The sequence below is a fragment of the Paralichthys olivaceus genome, chromosome 8 (assembly GCF_024713975.1).
Source record: "Paralichthys olivaceus isolate ysfri-2021 chromosome 8, ASM2471397v2, whole genome shotgun sequence".
NCBI classification, from domain to species: Eukaryota; Metazoa; Chordata; class Actinopteri; order Pleuronectiformes; family Paralichthyidae; genus Paralichthys; species Paralichthys olivaceus.
Window position 1 is genome coordinate 7,992,752 of NC_091100.1, and position 17,246 is coordinate 8,009,997.

General features: G+C 40.4%; 1 protein-coding gene across 20 annotated transcripts in view; it reads left to right on the top strand.

Moving 5' to 3' along the window:
* Window positions 1–17,246, top strand: part of inpp4b (inositol polyphosphate-4-phosphatase type II B) — a 183,097-nt gene that overhangs the window by 118,479 nt on the left and 47,372 nt on the right. For 19 of the 20 annotated variants that reach the window (XM_020101330.2, XM_020101329.2, XM_020101333.2 and 16 more), the window contains 2 exons: window positions 11,780–11,891; window positions 15,179–15,248. In XM_020101330.2, coding sequence (XP_019956889.2) covers window positions 11,780–11,891; window positions 15,179–15,248 — 182 coding nt within the window. Of the gene's footprint in view, window positions 1–11,779; window positions 11,892–11,912; window positions 12,394–15,178; window positions 15,249–17,246 lie in introns of those variants that run through there. The other variant, XM_069530715.1, reaches the window with a different exon arrangement.

Below are 17,246 nucleotides of genomic sequence, written 5' to 3' on the forward strand. Positions count from 1 at the left end.
CATCTCTTTGCAGTAAAACACATACAGGTCGAAGAGATGAGAAAATGAGATGTGGTATTTGAAGCCAAAGATGGAGCAGAGAGATTTAATAAATGTGGCCTGACATGCAGCTGAGGCATGCTAGGGGCACAGCTCATCCCAAGTCCTTGTCTAAGTGATGAGGTGATGATAATGAGGACGTAATGGAGAGAGGAGAAGAGGGGGGATGTATGTGTCTAAAAACTTGTCTCATATTTTATGTGTTTTTTTTTGTCTTGTATGTCATTGTCTATTTTTGCCCTGAGATTAAATTGCGGTTTTCCATCATTGAAGCTGGGGCAATGTACCAGAGCAATGCAATCTCTCCTTTTGCTCCAACTGCAATATGTGCACCAGAGAAGGTGAGGGTCATGCATAATATCCTGTCTGACTGGCTCTTTAATATCATCCTCAATGATGCTATGCAGTGTCCATGTAGGCTTATAATGACTCTAAATTCAGATGTTTGTGTTTCCTCCACATTGCATTGTAATACTGATGCATTGCTTCTTTAATTTCTAAACGTAAATAATTGCCAGCTGTAAGTGTTGTCAGTCAGTGTGAAAACAATACAATGCACACAGTGGTTCAGCTTGGGCTGAGTATGGACAGATCGGTCACGCTGGCTGGGCTAGTCTACTTGACATGGCTTTTTTATGTACATTTAGTTAAAATATAGTATATTTTATACATATATATAGTATAGTTAAAGAATTGTACGTATAATTATAGAAAATCTATGTTAAATAAACCACATTATGTAGACAGTTCAGTGAACGGTTACAGAGTTCAAGCAGAGTTTATGAAGATCAAGACAATTGTCAGCTGATTATAGTTCTTACTGCCTGGATATGTCTTCAGTTTACAATATGTGAGTAACGCCATGACTTTAATTTGAGTGAATTTATGGTCGTTTGTGCTGTGTCTGGAACACAAGCATAACCATGCGTGTCAGGGACAGGGTAACATAAACCTAGTGCAGTTTAACACACAAACATTATGCAACTGAATGTACCATTTACACATATCTCTGTAAACACTCACATTGGGGTTGGATGGGATATTGCTGTCTGATAAACCTGTAATTTATTAAAATAGTTTTTCCCACCAATTAAGATGGTTTATGTGAAGTTTGGTGTGTAGGACAAGGTTTGTGTTAAGGGCTCTGCAACCAGATGTTTTCACTTATTCTGGCTCATTGCACCTCTGGTCAAGTAGAAGGTGGATGGAGATGTGCAGGTAATTAAGTGCCCATACTCACAAGGATGATAATAATAATTATCAAAATAATTAAACCCTCCAGTGGGGGTGTACCATAAGTGTACAAGGGCCACTAAGTTTTATGGTTTCTGGGTAATGCAAATATATATTTTTTATATTAGGTTTAGTCTATTTTTTATCTAAATTCAAAATTGAAACCCATAAAACCTTAGTATAGTTCATGAACACAAGTGTAAGTGTTGTTTTTTTCTTACTTCTGTGTGGGTGAGTACAAACAGAGCTTGACTGACGTCCCCAAGGTCTTAAACATTTTACATTTTAGCACAGTTTTTAGTAAATTAAATTTGGTTCGATGTCAAGGATGAAGTAGTTTCTTGTGTAGCCACCAAGGAAAGCTGTAGCCGCTGTATATGTTTTGATGCCTGATTCCACTAACCTTGGGAATCCTCAAGAGTAACCAGCTCACTGCTGTTTAGAGCGTCTTCGCAAACAGGAATAACTTGCATCTATTCTACTTCTGTTTGTCCAATCATGCATGCAGCATATCCAATGTGACACGTATCTTCCATTAGCATAACAAGAAGCTCATATTGACTCATAATGTTGACACTGTTTGGAGTCAACTGTGAGTCGGGCTACACTGCAGGGAAACGCTACTCAGGTGCATTCCTGTTATTTTTGTTCACCCATATTTACATAAGTGGTCAGTCAGGTCTGTGTGTGTGTGTGTGTGTGTGTGTGTGTGTGTGTGTGTGTGTGTGCGTGCATGTGTGTGTGTGTGTGTGTGTGTGTGTGTAAATGTGTTGTTTCAGATATTGTTACGTGCAGACATACACACTCCACACCACAGGAGCTTGTGGATGTGTGGCCAAATCCTCCATTTAATAGCCTTCATGTTTTTGTAATGAGGACTTACTGTGTCTGTGCAGAGTCCAAAGCGAGAACATATTAGGTCAAGGTCAAATATTTGTCTTGCTGCCTTATCCGAGATGTAGTATGCTGCACCATGGAGGTGTCTTACACCCTGTCCACACCAATATGGAATTTTTTTCAAATTTCAAACTCAAACAGTCGTTTTAAGTCATTAATTAGATTTTTACATACGCATTCTAAAGTACAGATTTTCAAAAGCTACCATTTCTGTGTATCCATGTGTACATATAAAATTTTGCGTTTTGGAAACATTACAGCTTACTTTGTGAATGCCTAGTTGCTTTATGTAATGAGCATGTGCCAGAAACAACCACAATGGGGGTTATACACCATTTTCTCTGTGTTTAGTTAGCACTGCTAGGTCTAATTATAAGTTACAACTTAATTTACCATTACTGCACCACATTACAGGTGTTCACAGGCATCTGCCTCGCCCAATTTTACCCAGACCACAGCTTTCTTTGCTAATTTAATGGTTTGTTAATGTAGACTTTATCACCACCTATTGGCCTGATATGCTTGTTTGAGCATTTGCAGTCGTTTTTATGTTCTCATCTGGACAAAAATATTTTGGTAACCAAGGGTCATGCAGACAGGACGTTCTTTTAGAAACAGAGGTGAAGATATCAGCAGTAATGCAGAAAAGGCTTTGTTACAGTACCATTAATGCTTTCACTTTAACAAGAGGGAGAGCGGTAACTTCACTAAAGAGAAAGATATGTTGTGAGTTCTTTTCACTTGACTTTTCATGTCCAGTAAAGGTGGAAGCTCATAGTTTCTTTCATTAGTACCCTGTTCATACACTCCTCTATTTGCACAAAGGTGACTTTCCTGTACACCACCATGTTAGTCTGAAGTTATATTTTTCAGATAGACATAAGTTTGCATAACAGGATCCCTTTGACTTTTCAACACTGTGAGAGGGAGCCTATGCAGAATGATAACTACCTGCCCGTCAGTACCAATGACCTGCATCAACACAGCCTTAAACTCCTCTCGTTCACTGAGAAGGAGATGAGAGCTCTGGGCTGTCTCTCAACACCGTATCTCAAAGGCTAGTTTTGATAGCACAGTTGCTGCTGACCTTTCTTGTTATTTTATGAAAATGACTTTGGATCCTTTGGGGGAGATTTAGCCTGAGACGCAGCTGGTTGTTGTAATCTCAAACTGCATGGTGCACATATTTATGTTTCAGAGCTTATTCTAGTGTTTCTAAGACTGGGCCCTTTTTTCCTCATGTTTTTGGATCTAAATGATTAACAGGGACTAAAATTCTTGGAGTTGGTCCAGTATTTAGCAAGAAAGCTATACCTGGCAGCCTGAAACGGCTTTAGTGTAATACAAGTGGGCATTCCTCCACATCAAAGTACATCATCTAAGAGTCCTTGTGTTTCTGCTGTGACATGTTCAGGTTGCTATTATTAGTGTCTGACAACTTATAGATGGACAGTTTTGTTTTAGAGTGAGATCCACAGAAAGATCCATTATATACAAGATTTACCAGACTGTTCTGCTTATATGTAGCCTGAATATAAAGATGGTCGATGTGTCCTCCCACTATCCAGAAATGAAGCCAAACTATCCCAGATACGAGGGCTGCCATCTTGGGCATTTGGAGCCAGAGTCTGTGCAGAAGCGATTGTGTGATGGAGGCGCAGTAGTGAGGTCCTGCTCGGGAGCTAGTCTCAGCTGTCAATCATGATGTTTTCATGTCCAATTCATTAACATGGAGGAGGCAGGATTAGATGTGGGATTGCATGGATCCAAATGTTTTTTGCTTTCATTTTGGGGAGCTGTTATGTCGTCCATTTTATGTACAGTGTATGGGTTTATCACACAGAGGGTGAAGCTGAGTAGATTTTTCTTCTTAGCGTATTATTTTGTTCATAATGTTATTCTGCTGGTCAGTGTTATATGAACTGTTTATTCAGCACAGTGGCTTTTTCCAGCTTTTACAGAGATGGTTTTATTTTCTGTGCAAACATATCTTTCCGAAGGTTTTTATAAATAGGATGAAGCTGTGAGCTTTTCAGCAGACACTCAGACAAACCTGATTTTTTTCAGTCATACTCAACATGTTTAATGTAAAATGGAATAATGTAGAGAAAATGATTCATCCCTTTGCTGTTCCATTATCTGATAATCCTTTGTCAAACTTCATTCATTGTTGTTAAGTTAAGTGTTAATTTAATTCTTTAACTTCAAAAATCAATTTATTAATCTGTTGAGTCTCTGTGTTTAGGATTATGATGCATTTTTGGGGGTTATCGACATTTAGCTGATTCAAATCCTCAGCCAAGTGGTTGTCTTGTTTTGTGTGTCCCTGGACTGACATTTTAACTACTTTAGATTGAACAGTGAATCATTTTGTTGTCTTTATGTAAATACAAGGTTGTGCTCTATGATTAAGATTTTTAATTAAAGTGTCTCGTTCTGCCCTAATTACTAAACTAAGGGGAAATATCACTGCTTGAATTTTTGAAGAAGAGTGTAAATTCTCCAGTGTTTTCCAGTTGATCACTGTCATTAATACCTAACTGCCGTTGTAAGGATGCTGCATTGCTGAGGATTGAGAATGCAAAGACAAGGCTGAGCATATTTTTAGCAAAAGTCTTGACTCTCGTGCTGCTGTATTCTGTCTCTCTTCCTCTCCGCCTTTGTTTTTTACCGTCATCCCTAGAAACTCCCAATGGATTATGGGGTGCTGCTGAGTGTGTTAACCTACATCCCTCATTGCTTTCAGCAGACATTCCCATTTCTGTGTGTGTGTATGTGTGTGTGCGTGCGTGTTACCCTGTAAAACTCCCAGCAGAGCCATGGCCCTCCACCCTTCCTACCATTCAATTTCTTTGCCAGTGAGAGTCAATGGAGCATAGTGCAGCTATCATTTACTGCCTACCTATGTCAACAAGCCCATACAATCACCACTAGCAATGGTAACTCTCATCTGCTTTCTTTTAGCTCTCACTCACACACTTAATTTTTTTTTCTTCCTCTCTAACACACACATACACACGGTGACGTTAGCATGCAGCCTCCCTTTCAATCCCCTAATCAAAGCTGTTTAGGGACACAGATAAAGGTTTGTGTGTGCTTCCTCCCCCGAGGTTGTTAATGAAACCTGCTATTCCTTATGGCTTAGTTCTATTAGGTCTCTCAGGACGCTGACATAGATCACCCTGACACAAGCCCTTCGCAGCTTTGCAGGTAACCGTTTAGTAGCAATATAACAAGAAACAATCACCTGCCACATAGAGCAAGGAATTGTTCTCTTTCCATTTGTCTTTTTTTTTTTTTTTCCCCATCTGGTCTCTTAGTGTGTCTACCATTTGTGTAAAGATATAGGGATGATGAAGGGTGAACTTAGACATCCTGGGCTTTTGTGTTTTTAAATGTGTTAAAAGGTCACAAGGTGCAGCCCAATTGATTACACTGATCAAACACACTAATCTATTTATCGACCAACAAGATGCTGTTTTGCAAGTGCACTTGTCTGAACTGACTCTGGGGTGAAGAGAAAAATTCTAACTTTCAGACGTGAAGCAGCCTGCACTGTTGAACAGTGTTTAAGAGCAAGTAAACGGTGAAAATTTGTCTTTGTGAGTTAACAAATGAGTGAGTATGGCCAAGTTTCTTGGATGGTTTAAACTTCAATAGACTTTAGACTTTAAAGGGAAGCGATTTTTCACATTTTTCATATCAAATTGTGTTTACAGGTCTTGGGGAGTAACTGCCTGAAAATAATCGAATCAAGTATTTGTATGGTTCCATAGAGAGCTGCCACGCAAAATCTGACAAATTGTTTCTCTTTTGGGCCTGAAGACAATGAAAATCTGGGGCTGTGGAGTTTTCAGTTAAGTTTGTCGGCATTAAAATTAAACTTGTTTCCTCTGATGTTATGTTTTTTTAACACAATACAAGTTATATAGCCGCCCCAGCATTTCCATGACTGATACCGTGTCGACACCCTTCTTGATAATCCAGGTCACTGTGTGTGCTAAACTTTGGAATGTTAAAAAATAGATTTGACATTTTGACACTGTCAAAGCTTCACACTAAATATGAAGCTACAACCAGCAGCTGCTCAGCAAACATGAAGACCTGACATGCTCAAGCAGGAAGTCTCTGTTCCTGACAAATATTCCCATACGGAAACCACAAGTTTTCTTTTTTTAATGTTCAGAAAGTAGACAAAAACTCTGTACAGGCTCCAGCGTTGTCAAAAGCTCCCGAATCTCGTCTATCCAAGTTGACATCTTCAGGACAGAGATATTTGTATTCTTCCAGTCTCATGTCCATCATATGTTAGAAACATCATCAAGACACCCACTCGCTCGCTGTAGATTTTCTGGATGTTTTCTTGCTATGTCCAGAAATGGGCACATGGGCTCACTTGGACAATTTACTAGGAAGCTGGTGGGGAAAGTTCTGGGAAAATGTCTTGAGAAACTGACTCAGACATTTGTATTCTCACATACAGCCCCTCTGGAAAATGCCTGGAGTTCAGTGCATGTCTGAAAGCAGCTTAATGAGCCTCATAGATGCTGATATCCGGATTTATTTGCTGTTGTGGCTCGTTCTTTTCTCTTCTTACAAACTGTGCAACATTAAAGGGTTCAGCTTCTTGACTCACACTTTCAGCAGTCCATTTGAAAACCCTTCAGTTGCTGATGCCGTTTTCATCATTTGGCTGATTTATTTTCACTTGAAGCAAACAAACAAAAATGTTTTTAGTGTAACGTGATGTCAAAGTCTGTGTTAGACAATATGAGGTTTCAGTCCTCCTCCTTCCCTCTGGTCATCATCTGAATAATCATAACGGATAAGAGATCCACTGATGCATCCAAAATATATATACTTAGAATCTTAATTTATATCGTAAGTTAGATGGTTTTACTTCAGCTCAATGAATTATCAAAGTTGTGAAAATACAGTAAACATAAAAAAATGGTTAGAACAATTGCCTGAGGACAGAGACAAGATTTCACTATATCAATGTATCCTGTGGGTATAAGAATGGCATCAATCTTTAAATCTCTAAGCAAGAAATCCAATGAGAGTATTTTCCAGGATATTTAAGCATTAGCATTTAATTTCTTCATAGTTTCCTCATTCAGTCGCTGCTCACTGCGTCTCTCGGAGAAAAGCAAACATAAACCATAGCGCCCATCCTCCAGTAAGTGCACGCCTGTCAGAATGCAGTCTACTAAGTGTTGGTTGGCTTCTTTTTCAAGAGCAGTTCCAGGACTAAAACCATCTGTTTGACACAGATGATGGCAGACTTTTGTCAGCCTTTTTACAGTTTGTTGGAAAATAATTATGATGCCTCGGTGGCTGTCTGTGAGGGCATCTGCTCTCTCTGCTTTTTTCAGAGTCATTGCTCTTAAAAAGACGCTTTGACTCTCCCCTCAGTTTTGCAGAATCGTATTTATGTGTGTGAAGGGTTTTTGTTGTGTTGTATGCTGGATTGGTTTGACCCGGTACCACTGAAGTGTTGATAATGTAGTATTAATTGAGTAAGTGGTGATGAAGGTCATCATACAATACGCTCCGTGTCACTGCCCCACCTGCCCTCTTCCACTCAACCGTTGCCTCCACCCTCCCTCATTCAATTGTCATCGATCTGCATTCAGCTTTTCAAGGACTTCACATTGCATGTATGCCAGCCACCTTCGTTGTCAGAGATCTTGAGAACAGGTATACGCCGGTCACCCTCTCTCCCACTGTACACATATAGAAAACACTGTGTATTGAATTGTGCTGCTGTAACAATAAAAACTGTTGTATGAAGCATGTTGGAAGTGGATGTGGATGATGTGTGTCTGTTAAGAATGAGGGGTTGTGAGTGAGTGTTTAAGGTTTGTCTTTATGTGTTGGCCTGTGATGCACTGACGACCAGTGTGTCGTCCAGGGTGCATACATTTGCATGTAGAGCTTGATCTCACAGGTTTGTTTTGGTTAAATCAGCTTGATTTGATTGAAAATCTGATGCTTGTTCGACCTTTCAAGCATAAAACCTTCTGAGTATGCCACAAGCTTTGTTTTAATACAAACCAGATATTATTTTACTAAACGATACACAGGTTATTATGTATTTGTTTCAGATTCTGAATATATATGTTTCCTGCAAGTCTCCTTCATCAAGGGAGAACCAGGGCAGAATATACTTCAAGTGGTCCAGACAAGCAGGAGAGTGTGCTGAGTGTAAGGTCCCCTGGTGATTCTGGCCCGGCTCTATGAACAGTGACTGCAGTGTAGTCTTAATGATTGACTCAGTCCTCCACTGGCAAAAAGTGCAATTACTGCTGAGTCACATGATTATTGTAATTAATCCCCAGTGAAAATATGGACCTGCAGTTTCACTTGGACAGCTGGCGTTGTCCATTATTACAGTCCCGTGTCCTAACATCTGTCCTCAGTGAAAAGTAGCCAGCTCTATATTTAGCTCAGCCGTCCAGCTTTATATAGGTCAAGAATCCCATCTACACTTTCACTGCTATACTTCAAGGCTGTCGCATTCTTATTGCCTGTGTAGGACCCTGGCAATTACTTTTCTCTGAACACTCCCATTCCACAGACAATGCAGAGCTTAAAGTTGATAATATAAAATAAACCGCTGTATTTTCTGTGGGAAAAATGCAGAGCAAAAATCGAAATAGTATTTTTCCGGTTCCCTGCTGTGAATTTTGTAGTTTGCTACAGTTGAAGCTAAAGCCCTTGTGAGGGGAAAAGCCAGTGGTGTTTTGCATCTTTGCTGTGGCTGTCATCTGTGAGGTCTCCCGCAGAGAAAAGCACCTGTCGACCACAGAGGTATTGCTCCTTTGAAATTTTTTGATGAACTTTCCCCACCCACAGGCTTTTAGATTCACACCTTTTGAAAAGGTATGAATTGCCCTTCGCTTGGCATTACTCTGAAAATCTCTCCTTCTTTTGACAGGCAGCCAGGCAGCAGAAAGAGGCCATTTTCTTTGCCACTTTGAGTCCTCTAGTTGTCTGACTTTGGCCATCTAACTTTACTCCCCACAGCATTGTTATTATTATACGATCACAGATATCACCTTAACCACTTCCACTGTGGGGACAGAGGAGACTGAGGAATCTGAGAGCGCTGTTGCCGGCAGGAGTATTGAGGCAGACCAGTTTGTGACAGTAGAGCCAAATGAAGTCCTTTCCAGACATTAACCACATGAAATGACCAAAGCCATTTGCGCGGCTATTCTCCGGAGTTTGCCGTTATTCTATGAAGAACACAGCAGGAGATTGTACAGGTTTAACATGTTCACAATAAAGCTGAAATCTGTTTCCCAAACACATTCATTCTCATGTACAGGCTGTCAGATTTCTTCAGATCAAAAACTGAAATGTAGCACGTTGTGCAAAATGTCACTGCACTTAATGTCAGTCAATCTGCAGTCATTATTTATTGAGCATTCTAGCTTTTCTAGCAAAACGGTAAAGTGTTAGCAGCTTCTACGGTGAAGATAATTGACCATTGATAGAAATAATTATTTTTGGATCATTAGTGGACATTTTGTATGAATATGTCTGCAAAGAGAAAATATGGTTATTTCAGTTGTTATTTACTAGAAGTAAATGTAGAATTAGACATTTTCAAAAAATATATATTTGCATAAGTTTCCCTTTGCCTCTTGGACCCCACTGCATGGTTCATACATCAAACACCTCTCAAACCAGCGGGGTGCAGATTGTTTTTTGAAACAAATTGCTCTGTATCTCCATATGTCAGAGAATGTCTTTATAAATGAGAGTCTAAGTCACTTCCTTAATAACTAATTATTTTTTGAATTGTGCCAAATTCACAGCAGACATTTTAAGCACATTATTTTTGTCACTTTAACAAAGCTGTCAGATTAGGTGTTGTCATAGAAGAGATCCCAGGCCAATTAGATTTTTAAAAAGATGGGCTCGCAGGCACAGAACAATCTGCAGATTTGTTTCCTTGCCAACTGCAGCAGACGGAAAGAGAGAGGGATGGGATGTGGGAGGGGAGGAGACGACAAGCTTCATTTTCATCCACAGCTCTCATCAAAACCGTCAAAGTTAATTCGAGGTCAGTTTGTGTTCAGCCTGAAGACTAAAGAATTGTGTCAGACTTTCTTAAGGTCTGTCACTTTCTTTGCTTTTGCTTTTCAGCAGAATCTGTGCAGTAAACCATCACTGTGGTGACACAGCCAAATCAAATCATCTCTTCCTCATTCCTGGAGACGAGTTCCTCACAAACAATAATACATTCAGATTGTATTTGAATAAGTGCTGAGTTTAGATTTGGCCACAAATATGAAAGAAATGACAATATTTTTCTCTGAGGAATAAATCAATTATCTTAAAGCAGTCGCTAAAAACATCTCCTCTGTCTGTTTAACTGCAGGATTTCATTAGTGGATTGAGGCAGAGCAATCTGAAGAGTATAGGGCCGCTCTAACCCCTAAGGTTTGCCTTGGGAGGACTATCGCTGAATGTGATGCATGTTAATCTCCATTTCCTCGATTATTTGTGGTCCACTGTCAGTACATTCTGATTCTTCAAAGTCAGGGTGACTTTCTTTTAGCAAGCTCCAGTCTTCTGTTGCACAGAGAAACAGAGGGGGAGACAGATGACGAGGGTGAGGAATGAGGGGGGGGACAGGAAAATGAGCGGAGGAGTAAACACTGAGACAGGTTTCTGGCAAGGGACAATGATTAGATTTATAAACCAACCAATGATATTTTGTCTGCTTGGGGACTCCTGCAAGACATTAAGCGCTAACTGAATCTCCCAGCGTCCCACCAGAAACACACTTTTCCTTCCATCTCCCTCCTGTATTTCCTCACCTTCTCTCCTTCCTCTACTCACCAGGTCTCCTTCTCTGTTTTTCCCTTGGGTAGATTTACTTCCTAGTGTCCAACAAAGATGGATTGGTCTTGATGGCGTCCTTTCTGCTTCCATCACAATCTTTGCGTTCTCTCCGCCTCGGGCAGGGGTGTGTCATCCTTCCCCCCTCTCTCCAGACCATTAGCTGCCACACAACATCCAATATTTTCTCCAGCTGGAGTGGAACTGAGCACATTAGGGATGGGTCTGTTAAGGTGATCAGACTTGCTCGCACGTTGCCCAGGGACCATTTTTCTTCATTCGGGAGTGTCTGTCTTGCTGCCAATACTATAGATTTCCTATCACCTCCTTAATCATGGCTCCATGATTTGGAAAGTGATTGGTCTGGCTTCCTGATATGAAAACTCTAGTATAAATTCTGTGTCTGTCAGGGCCCACAGCCTGGTTTATTAGATGGCCATTTGAACAGTTTCACGAAATGTTCCTTCCGTCACCTCCATCAATCTACCATCGGCGCAGGCTCAGCTTTAATCTGCATGCAGACTCTTCTGCAAAACCTGTCAGGAAACAAAATCACCACAGCGCTAATGTGTATGTCCCAATTTCACTTTGTTTTCAACTGTATAATTTCACAATCTGCCCGAGGCTGGAAATTATCCGAGGCCCATTGAGGGGCAGTAGCCAGAGGAAAAGATCATTTAAGTGAGCAGGCTTTTTTTTATTCAAGAGATTAAGAGGTTAATGCTGAATGGTTCTTTTTCCCTCTCTCCTTTAGGTCATCTGATGGTGTGTGTGCAGCAGGAACAGTGTTGGTGAGTCGTCTGAAGATGGGGGAGATGGAGGAGGTTGATGTGGACCATATCACCTCTGACATTCCACCACAGAAGGTAAAGCACCAGGGTGACTAGACAAAGCTAGAGCCTCCATGCTCCAGAAGCCTTGTGCTAATGCTGGGATTAGACAGGCACTGCTCAAGTCCTCCAATGAGATTAAATAAACGACAGTAAACCCTAATGAGGATTTACAGCATGTGTGTGCCTTGTAATGTCTCTCTCTGTGAGTACATTTGTGTTGTCTTGCTCTCATATGTTGACAGGATTAAAGCCAGGTCTGACCAAATTACCTTTCTGACAAACTTAACTGTCCGTGTTAGATTTTTTGTAATTCATTTGACCAGGTATTTGTTGGACGTTGCTGCCAGTTGCTGCCTCGCTCCCTCTCCTTCTCCACTCTAATCTCACACAATACATACCGCTCAGCTCGGCTCTATAGTAACTCACATAATCAGGCGAGCGAAAATAGGAACAAAGAGTGTTCTCCTCCAGAGCCTGACAGTAAACTGAGGACTGTGTGAGCCGAATGGGATGCCACCACACCAGAAATGAAGTCGTACGTAGTCTGATTTCTCTCCACTTCCTTTATGATACTAATGGAGACAGATTTGTTGAAACATTTGTCAGGCGAATGTGAGCTGTGGAGCCAGTGGTAAAGTTATAAAAAGTAAAGATGGAGCTATTATAATGTTTTTGATCTGTAAAGGAGGAAGGTTCTGATTTTCTTCACCGTGGCAACTGCAAGGCATCGTGGAGATTTGCAGTCCTTGCCTACTGTTGATTTGCTCTTTTGTGTGTGTGTGATTGTGTGTATGTGTGTGTGAATCACTGTCTTATATAATTGACCAACAGCTCCTACATGGCTGACTGGCTTTCAGTTCTGCCCACCCCTTTTGCTGGTGCAGGGAGGGTCCCTGCTAGGCTCCAGAGTGTCACCGACAATCTGCCCATGTCGCCTTGATAAATGTGTTGCCTTGTGTGTGTATGTATGTGTGCATGTCCATGTGTGTGTGTTTGTGTGTGCGTTGTCACAGCACATTTCCCCTTGTGTGCAGTGTCTCTGTTGTGGAAGATGAGGGGAGGAAAGAGGGAAGGAATATGACAAATAGTAGGGAGGGCAGACTTAGGACGCAGGACGCACTTGTGGGGAAGTTCTTGTTCAGTTGACATTCGTCGTGTGTGCGTCTGGCTGTCTGAACATACTGTGGGCGTGTGTGTCTGTTGGTCGATGGGGGGGGTAGGAGGCACTTGTTTCATCATTCACTGTCATTGTTTGCGTGACTGCTGCTCATGAATATCCCACTGACCCCTGCAAAAACAGTCAGCTGAAAGAAGAAAGAGACTCCAGTCACCTTTGATCTGATCTCTTTACATATTTGAGTCATCAAAGAGCCATCGGACACATGCTGTCCACCGCCTGCAATTAAAATGGGACTCCTTTCACAGCTGTGGCCCTTGGCTCATTGTTCAAACTCTTCATTATCACAGACCTTACGTAAATGTCCCGATGCTATAGTGTCTGTTTGTTCTGTTTAATGGTCACATTTTGTTTTGACTTTGCGTGTGAGTATAGCTGTTTCGTTATTAAAATCATTTCTGGGGACACTTACTTGACTAAAAGGACACAGTACAAGAATTTTGCTGTTTCGTTATTACTGTGTCTTCTAACATGCAGCTTTAGTCTCAATTTCTTTTGATGCAGTATCATAGACGTAGCCATCTAGTGCATAATTAAAACATTCTTATTTTAAAACAAGCCTGCTGAAAGCATTAAAAAGTCAAACTGAAGCTAATATTATCTTACTTAGCTGGTTACTGCTGATGAAATCTGCTGGTGACAGTTATTTCAGGGGGAAAATATTTCGTAGAGAAGTCTGCTTATATCTACCTCTGTTTAAAAGGAACATCTGCCACTGCATAGGTGCTGTTTACAATAACAACAGTCATATGTGGCTCATTTGTACATTTTAAATATAATTTATAGCAGCCAAATGCTTTTTCAGGTTTTCTTTCCTCTAGTTTCTCAAATAGGTTATTGATGTATAAAAACAGAAAACACTGCAAATTGTAAGAATTCCGGTCGATACTTCTGGGGCATCGTGATGTCACATGATAACATATTTGCATTATGTACACCTAGTGGTTAGTCTGCCACACCCCCTAACAAAGCCAGGTGAAGAGTGGAGACCGACATTTCCTACATGGGCTGGAAGAGGTGGACCAATCACAGCTGTTCAATCAGAGCAGACTGAGCATGGGGGCCTTAAACAGACAGAACGATAAGCAAGTGTTTCAGACAGAGGAGCTTCAGCAGTGGACAGAATGAAGACAGTGATGTTCCTAAACATTAAAGCATTTAAACCTTTTCTGGTAATAACTGAAATTAAAATTATGATCCTGAATATGAGCATTCATTATATGTCTCCTTTACAAAAGGGGAAACAGATTTTGGATAATTGAGGCACTGATTACTTTTGATTGTTTTATCGTCTTTTTTGTTTTGAAGCTTAGTGTCATTAACTGAATGCCAATGCATAGCAATTGAAACTAACCATCAAGACAGGAAGTTGCAGGATTGTGAATGTAGAAAGACTGAAATGGCAGTTAAGGTTATAAATCACCAACCCACCACCCAATCAGTGAAGTCACAGCAGACGTTTTCCTCCAGCTGTCACCTACTGTGACAACACTGATTGCAGTGAAAACTGAAATTCTTTGAAGATTGAAACAGCAGTTATCTGCTCCCATGGTTATAAGGGTTTAGTCTTTTGCAATGTGCATCCAGCTTAGACAGAAGCTACTATTTATATCCAACAGTCTGTGTTTTTAGAAATTACGTCATTGTAGTAAGTCAAACTCAAATCAAACCAATGAAAACCTAAAGCCAACAAAATATTGATTACATTTACACTAGACCATTCAGGCATAATATTCTGTGGTTCAGTTTTTTAAAAATCTGTTATACTGTACTAATGCAAGTGTGTGTAATATATCATAAGAATAAAAATCTGGACCACTGAAGTTTGTTGCACAGCTTGGATCAATCCAGCTAAATTTAACACAATACCTACGGGAGCTGCTGACTACAGCTCCGCTTCGCTTTAACAGACAAGGCTAACGAGGGATTTTCTAACCCAACGAAACTGAAGTGTCTGTCACATGTGATATGGTGTCAGGCTGCACTTGCATATGGGTATGATCATCTCCATTGTACCTCATACATAATAATCAGCATTAAACCAAGTAAGCTCCTTAGAAAAATACTTGTACTGCACCGTTTCTGCTTGATGTTGAGTAATATTCTCTCCCTGTGTTTCTCCTTTTGTTCTTTTCCTTTCCAGTGTCCCTTGGTTTGTGATTCTGCATCCCATGCCTGCGTCGACAGAGAAAATAACCCACTTACAGGACCAGGTATGATTCACTCTAATATCAACATTCATTGCTGAATAACATGACAATTAACAGATATGTTTTTTGGGGGGAAATAAGCAAGAACTCACCCAGTGATGGTTTTAAATAAAAGCTAGAAATAATCAATCAATCTCGATTGTGATGGAGAATTGTGGTAGATAACATCCTGTAACATCTTCCTTCATTCAAAAGTCACTTAATTTTAAAAATCCCACTTGGTTATTTGTGGAATGACTGAACTAACTGAAAAGCAAATTATGCCAATCAAGCTGCATCAGACTAATTTTGTGGCAGCACAGAATTGTAGCCTTCTCTCTTGTAGAGAATTATGGAGAGAAAATGAAAGACATGTAGACACGAACTGGAAAGACTTGAAAAGGTCACGACTCCTGCTGTGTTCAAACCTCACAGCCCTTGTTCACAGGAGACTTGTGAAACTAGCTTCCTTTTTTCATCCTGTGCATTAATTTGTTCCACACATCCATTTTCTCTTTTATCCAGTACCCCACCACCTCCCGAGCCCCCCAGTAACCCCACGCCTGTTGTCATGGTGTCATTGTCGCTTACTGTTTCTTCTGTGATTAGCTTGTGAGCTGCAGCCATGTTTGCAGGTGCACATCTGCAGCCTGTCAAAACAAAACCCTCCCAACAGACCCCGCCAGATTGAGTAATGTAATTTAGTCTTCCACATTTATTACCTTTCAAAATGAGCATACAGTGAGCGGGGAGATGGGGGAGCCCACGCACAGCATGTCTCGGGAAGTCATTTTCTTAAGAGGTGTCAGGAAGGGAAACAGAAGCGTCTGATTGGTGGTCAGATTAGTTTGGTGGCAGGGGGAAGTTCAGGGGTTAATCCACTTCTCTGACAGAGGTGGAACTCAGCTACTGTCGCTCTTCCGATTAAAGCTGTGCTTTTACCCCCCCCCCCCCCCCCCCCCCCCTCCATGTGTCCCCTGCTCCACGTTTATTTTTGCCATCCATTTCCTCTCACTCTAATCCCCATGAAAACAATGTCTGAGTATCCAGTTTCATTTAGATGCAATTTAAATCTTTTCCGGGGTCATTATTCCTCAACCTTAATTATCATTAATTTCAACATCAACTGGAGCATCGTTTGAAAAACAATAAACCTCACTGCAGCTTATGAGACTCACAGTTATTGTCCTTTAGAGGATGTCGACTGTCTGTCTGTTTGAGCAGTATTCGTGAGTAAATAAAGTTATAAACAGTGATCGGTGTGATCACAGTGGTGATGTAGTGACCTTAGATGCTTCAAATATAGCTTCATAGCAGATGTTGCATCGTTTTAAGGTGGTCAGGGTGGTTAAGTGGATACTTAAGAAGCTTAAGGACACCACTGTAATATATTTTTCTTAGTCACTGATCAAATTCCTAATTCAGTCCATTTTCCTGTATATGGCAGTTAGCTTAATGCCTTCTGAGGATAGAAAACCTTCATATAGATCACAGATAGACAGCTATTTTTCGGAGGCCTCAGTCATTTCCTAAAACAGCTGAGCACTGTAGTTTTCCGCTAACAACACTCTACCAGGAGTGAACAGTGCATTTGTTTGGCAGCATTTTCATCCACAAATGAATACATGTATAGTATTTTCCCGTAGCTAAAAAGTCAACTTGAAATTAACTACAGTGGTAATGTTCATAGTAATAATGTGTTGTTTGCAGTAACTTTGCTCAGTATTGTAATATAACAATATAACAATGAAGATCTACGTCATTGAGGAATGATGTATTGTATATCAGCGTGTGGATACATATAAAATCTTATAAGAATCATTTTATTGTTATATTTCCTAGGATTTATAGCTGATAACAATCTGAAAACATTATATAACTTATATTAGTGAAATTATTTTCACATTGCAAATCCATGAAAAGCACTTCACTTTGTCATTTCATTGTCTTGGCATCATTTTTTGACATTTAATAAACTACTTTATTGTTTTGAATTCAAGTGGTGGCCCAGAAATTCACTGT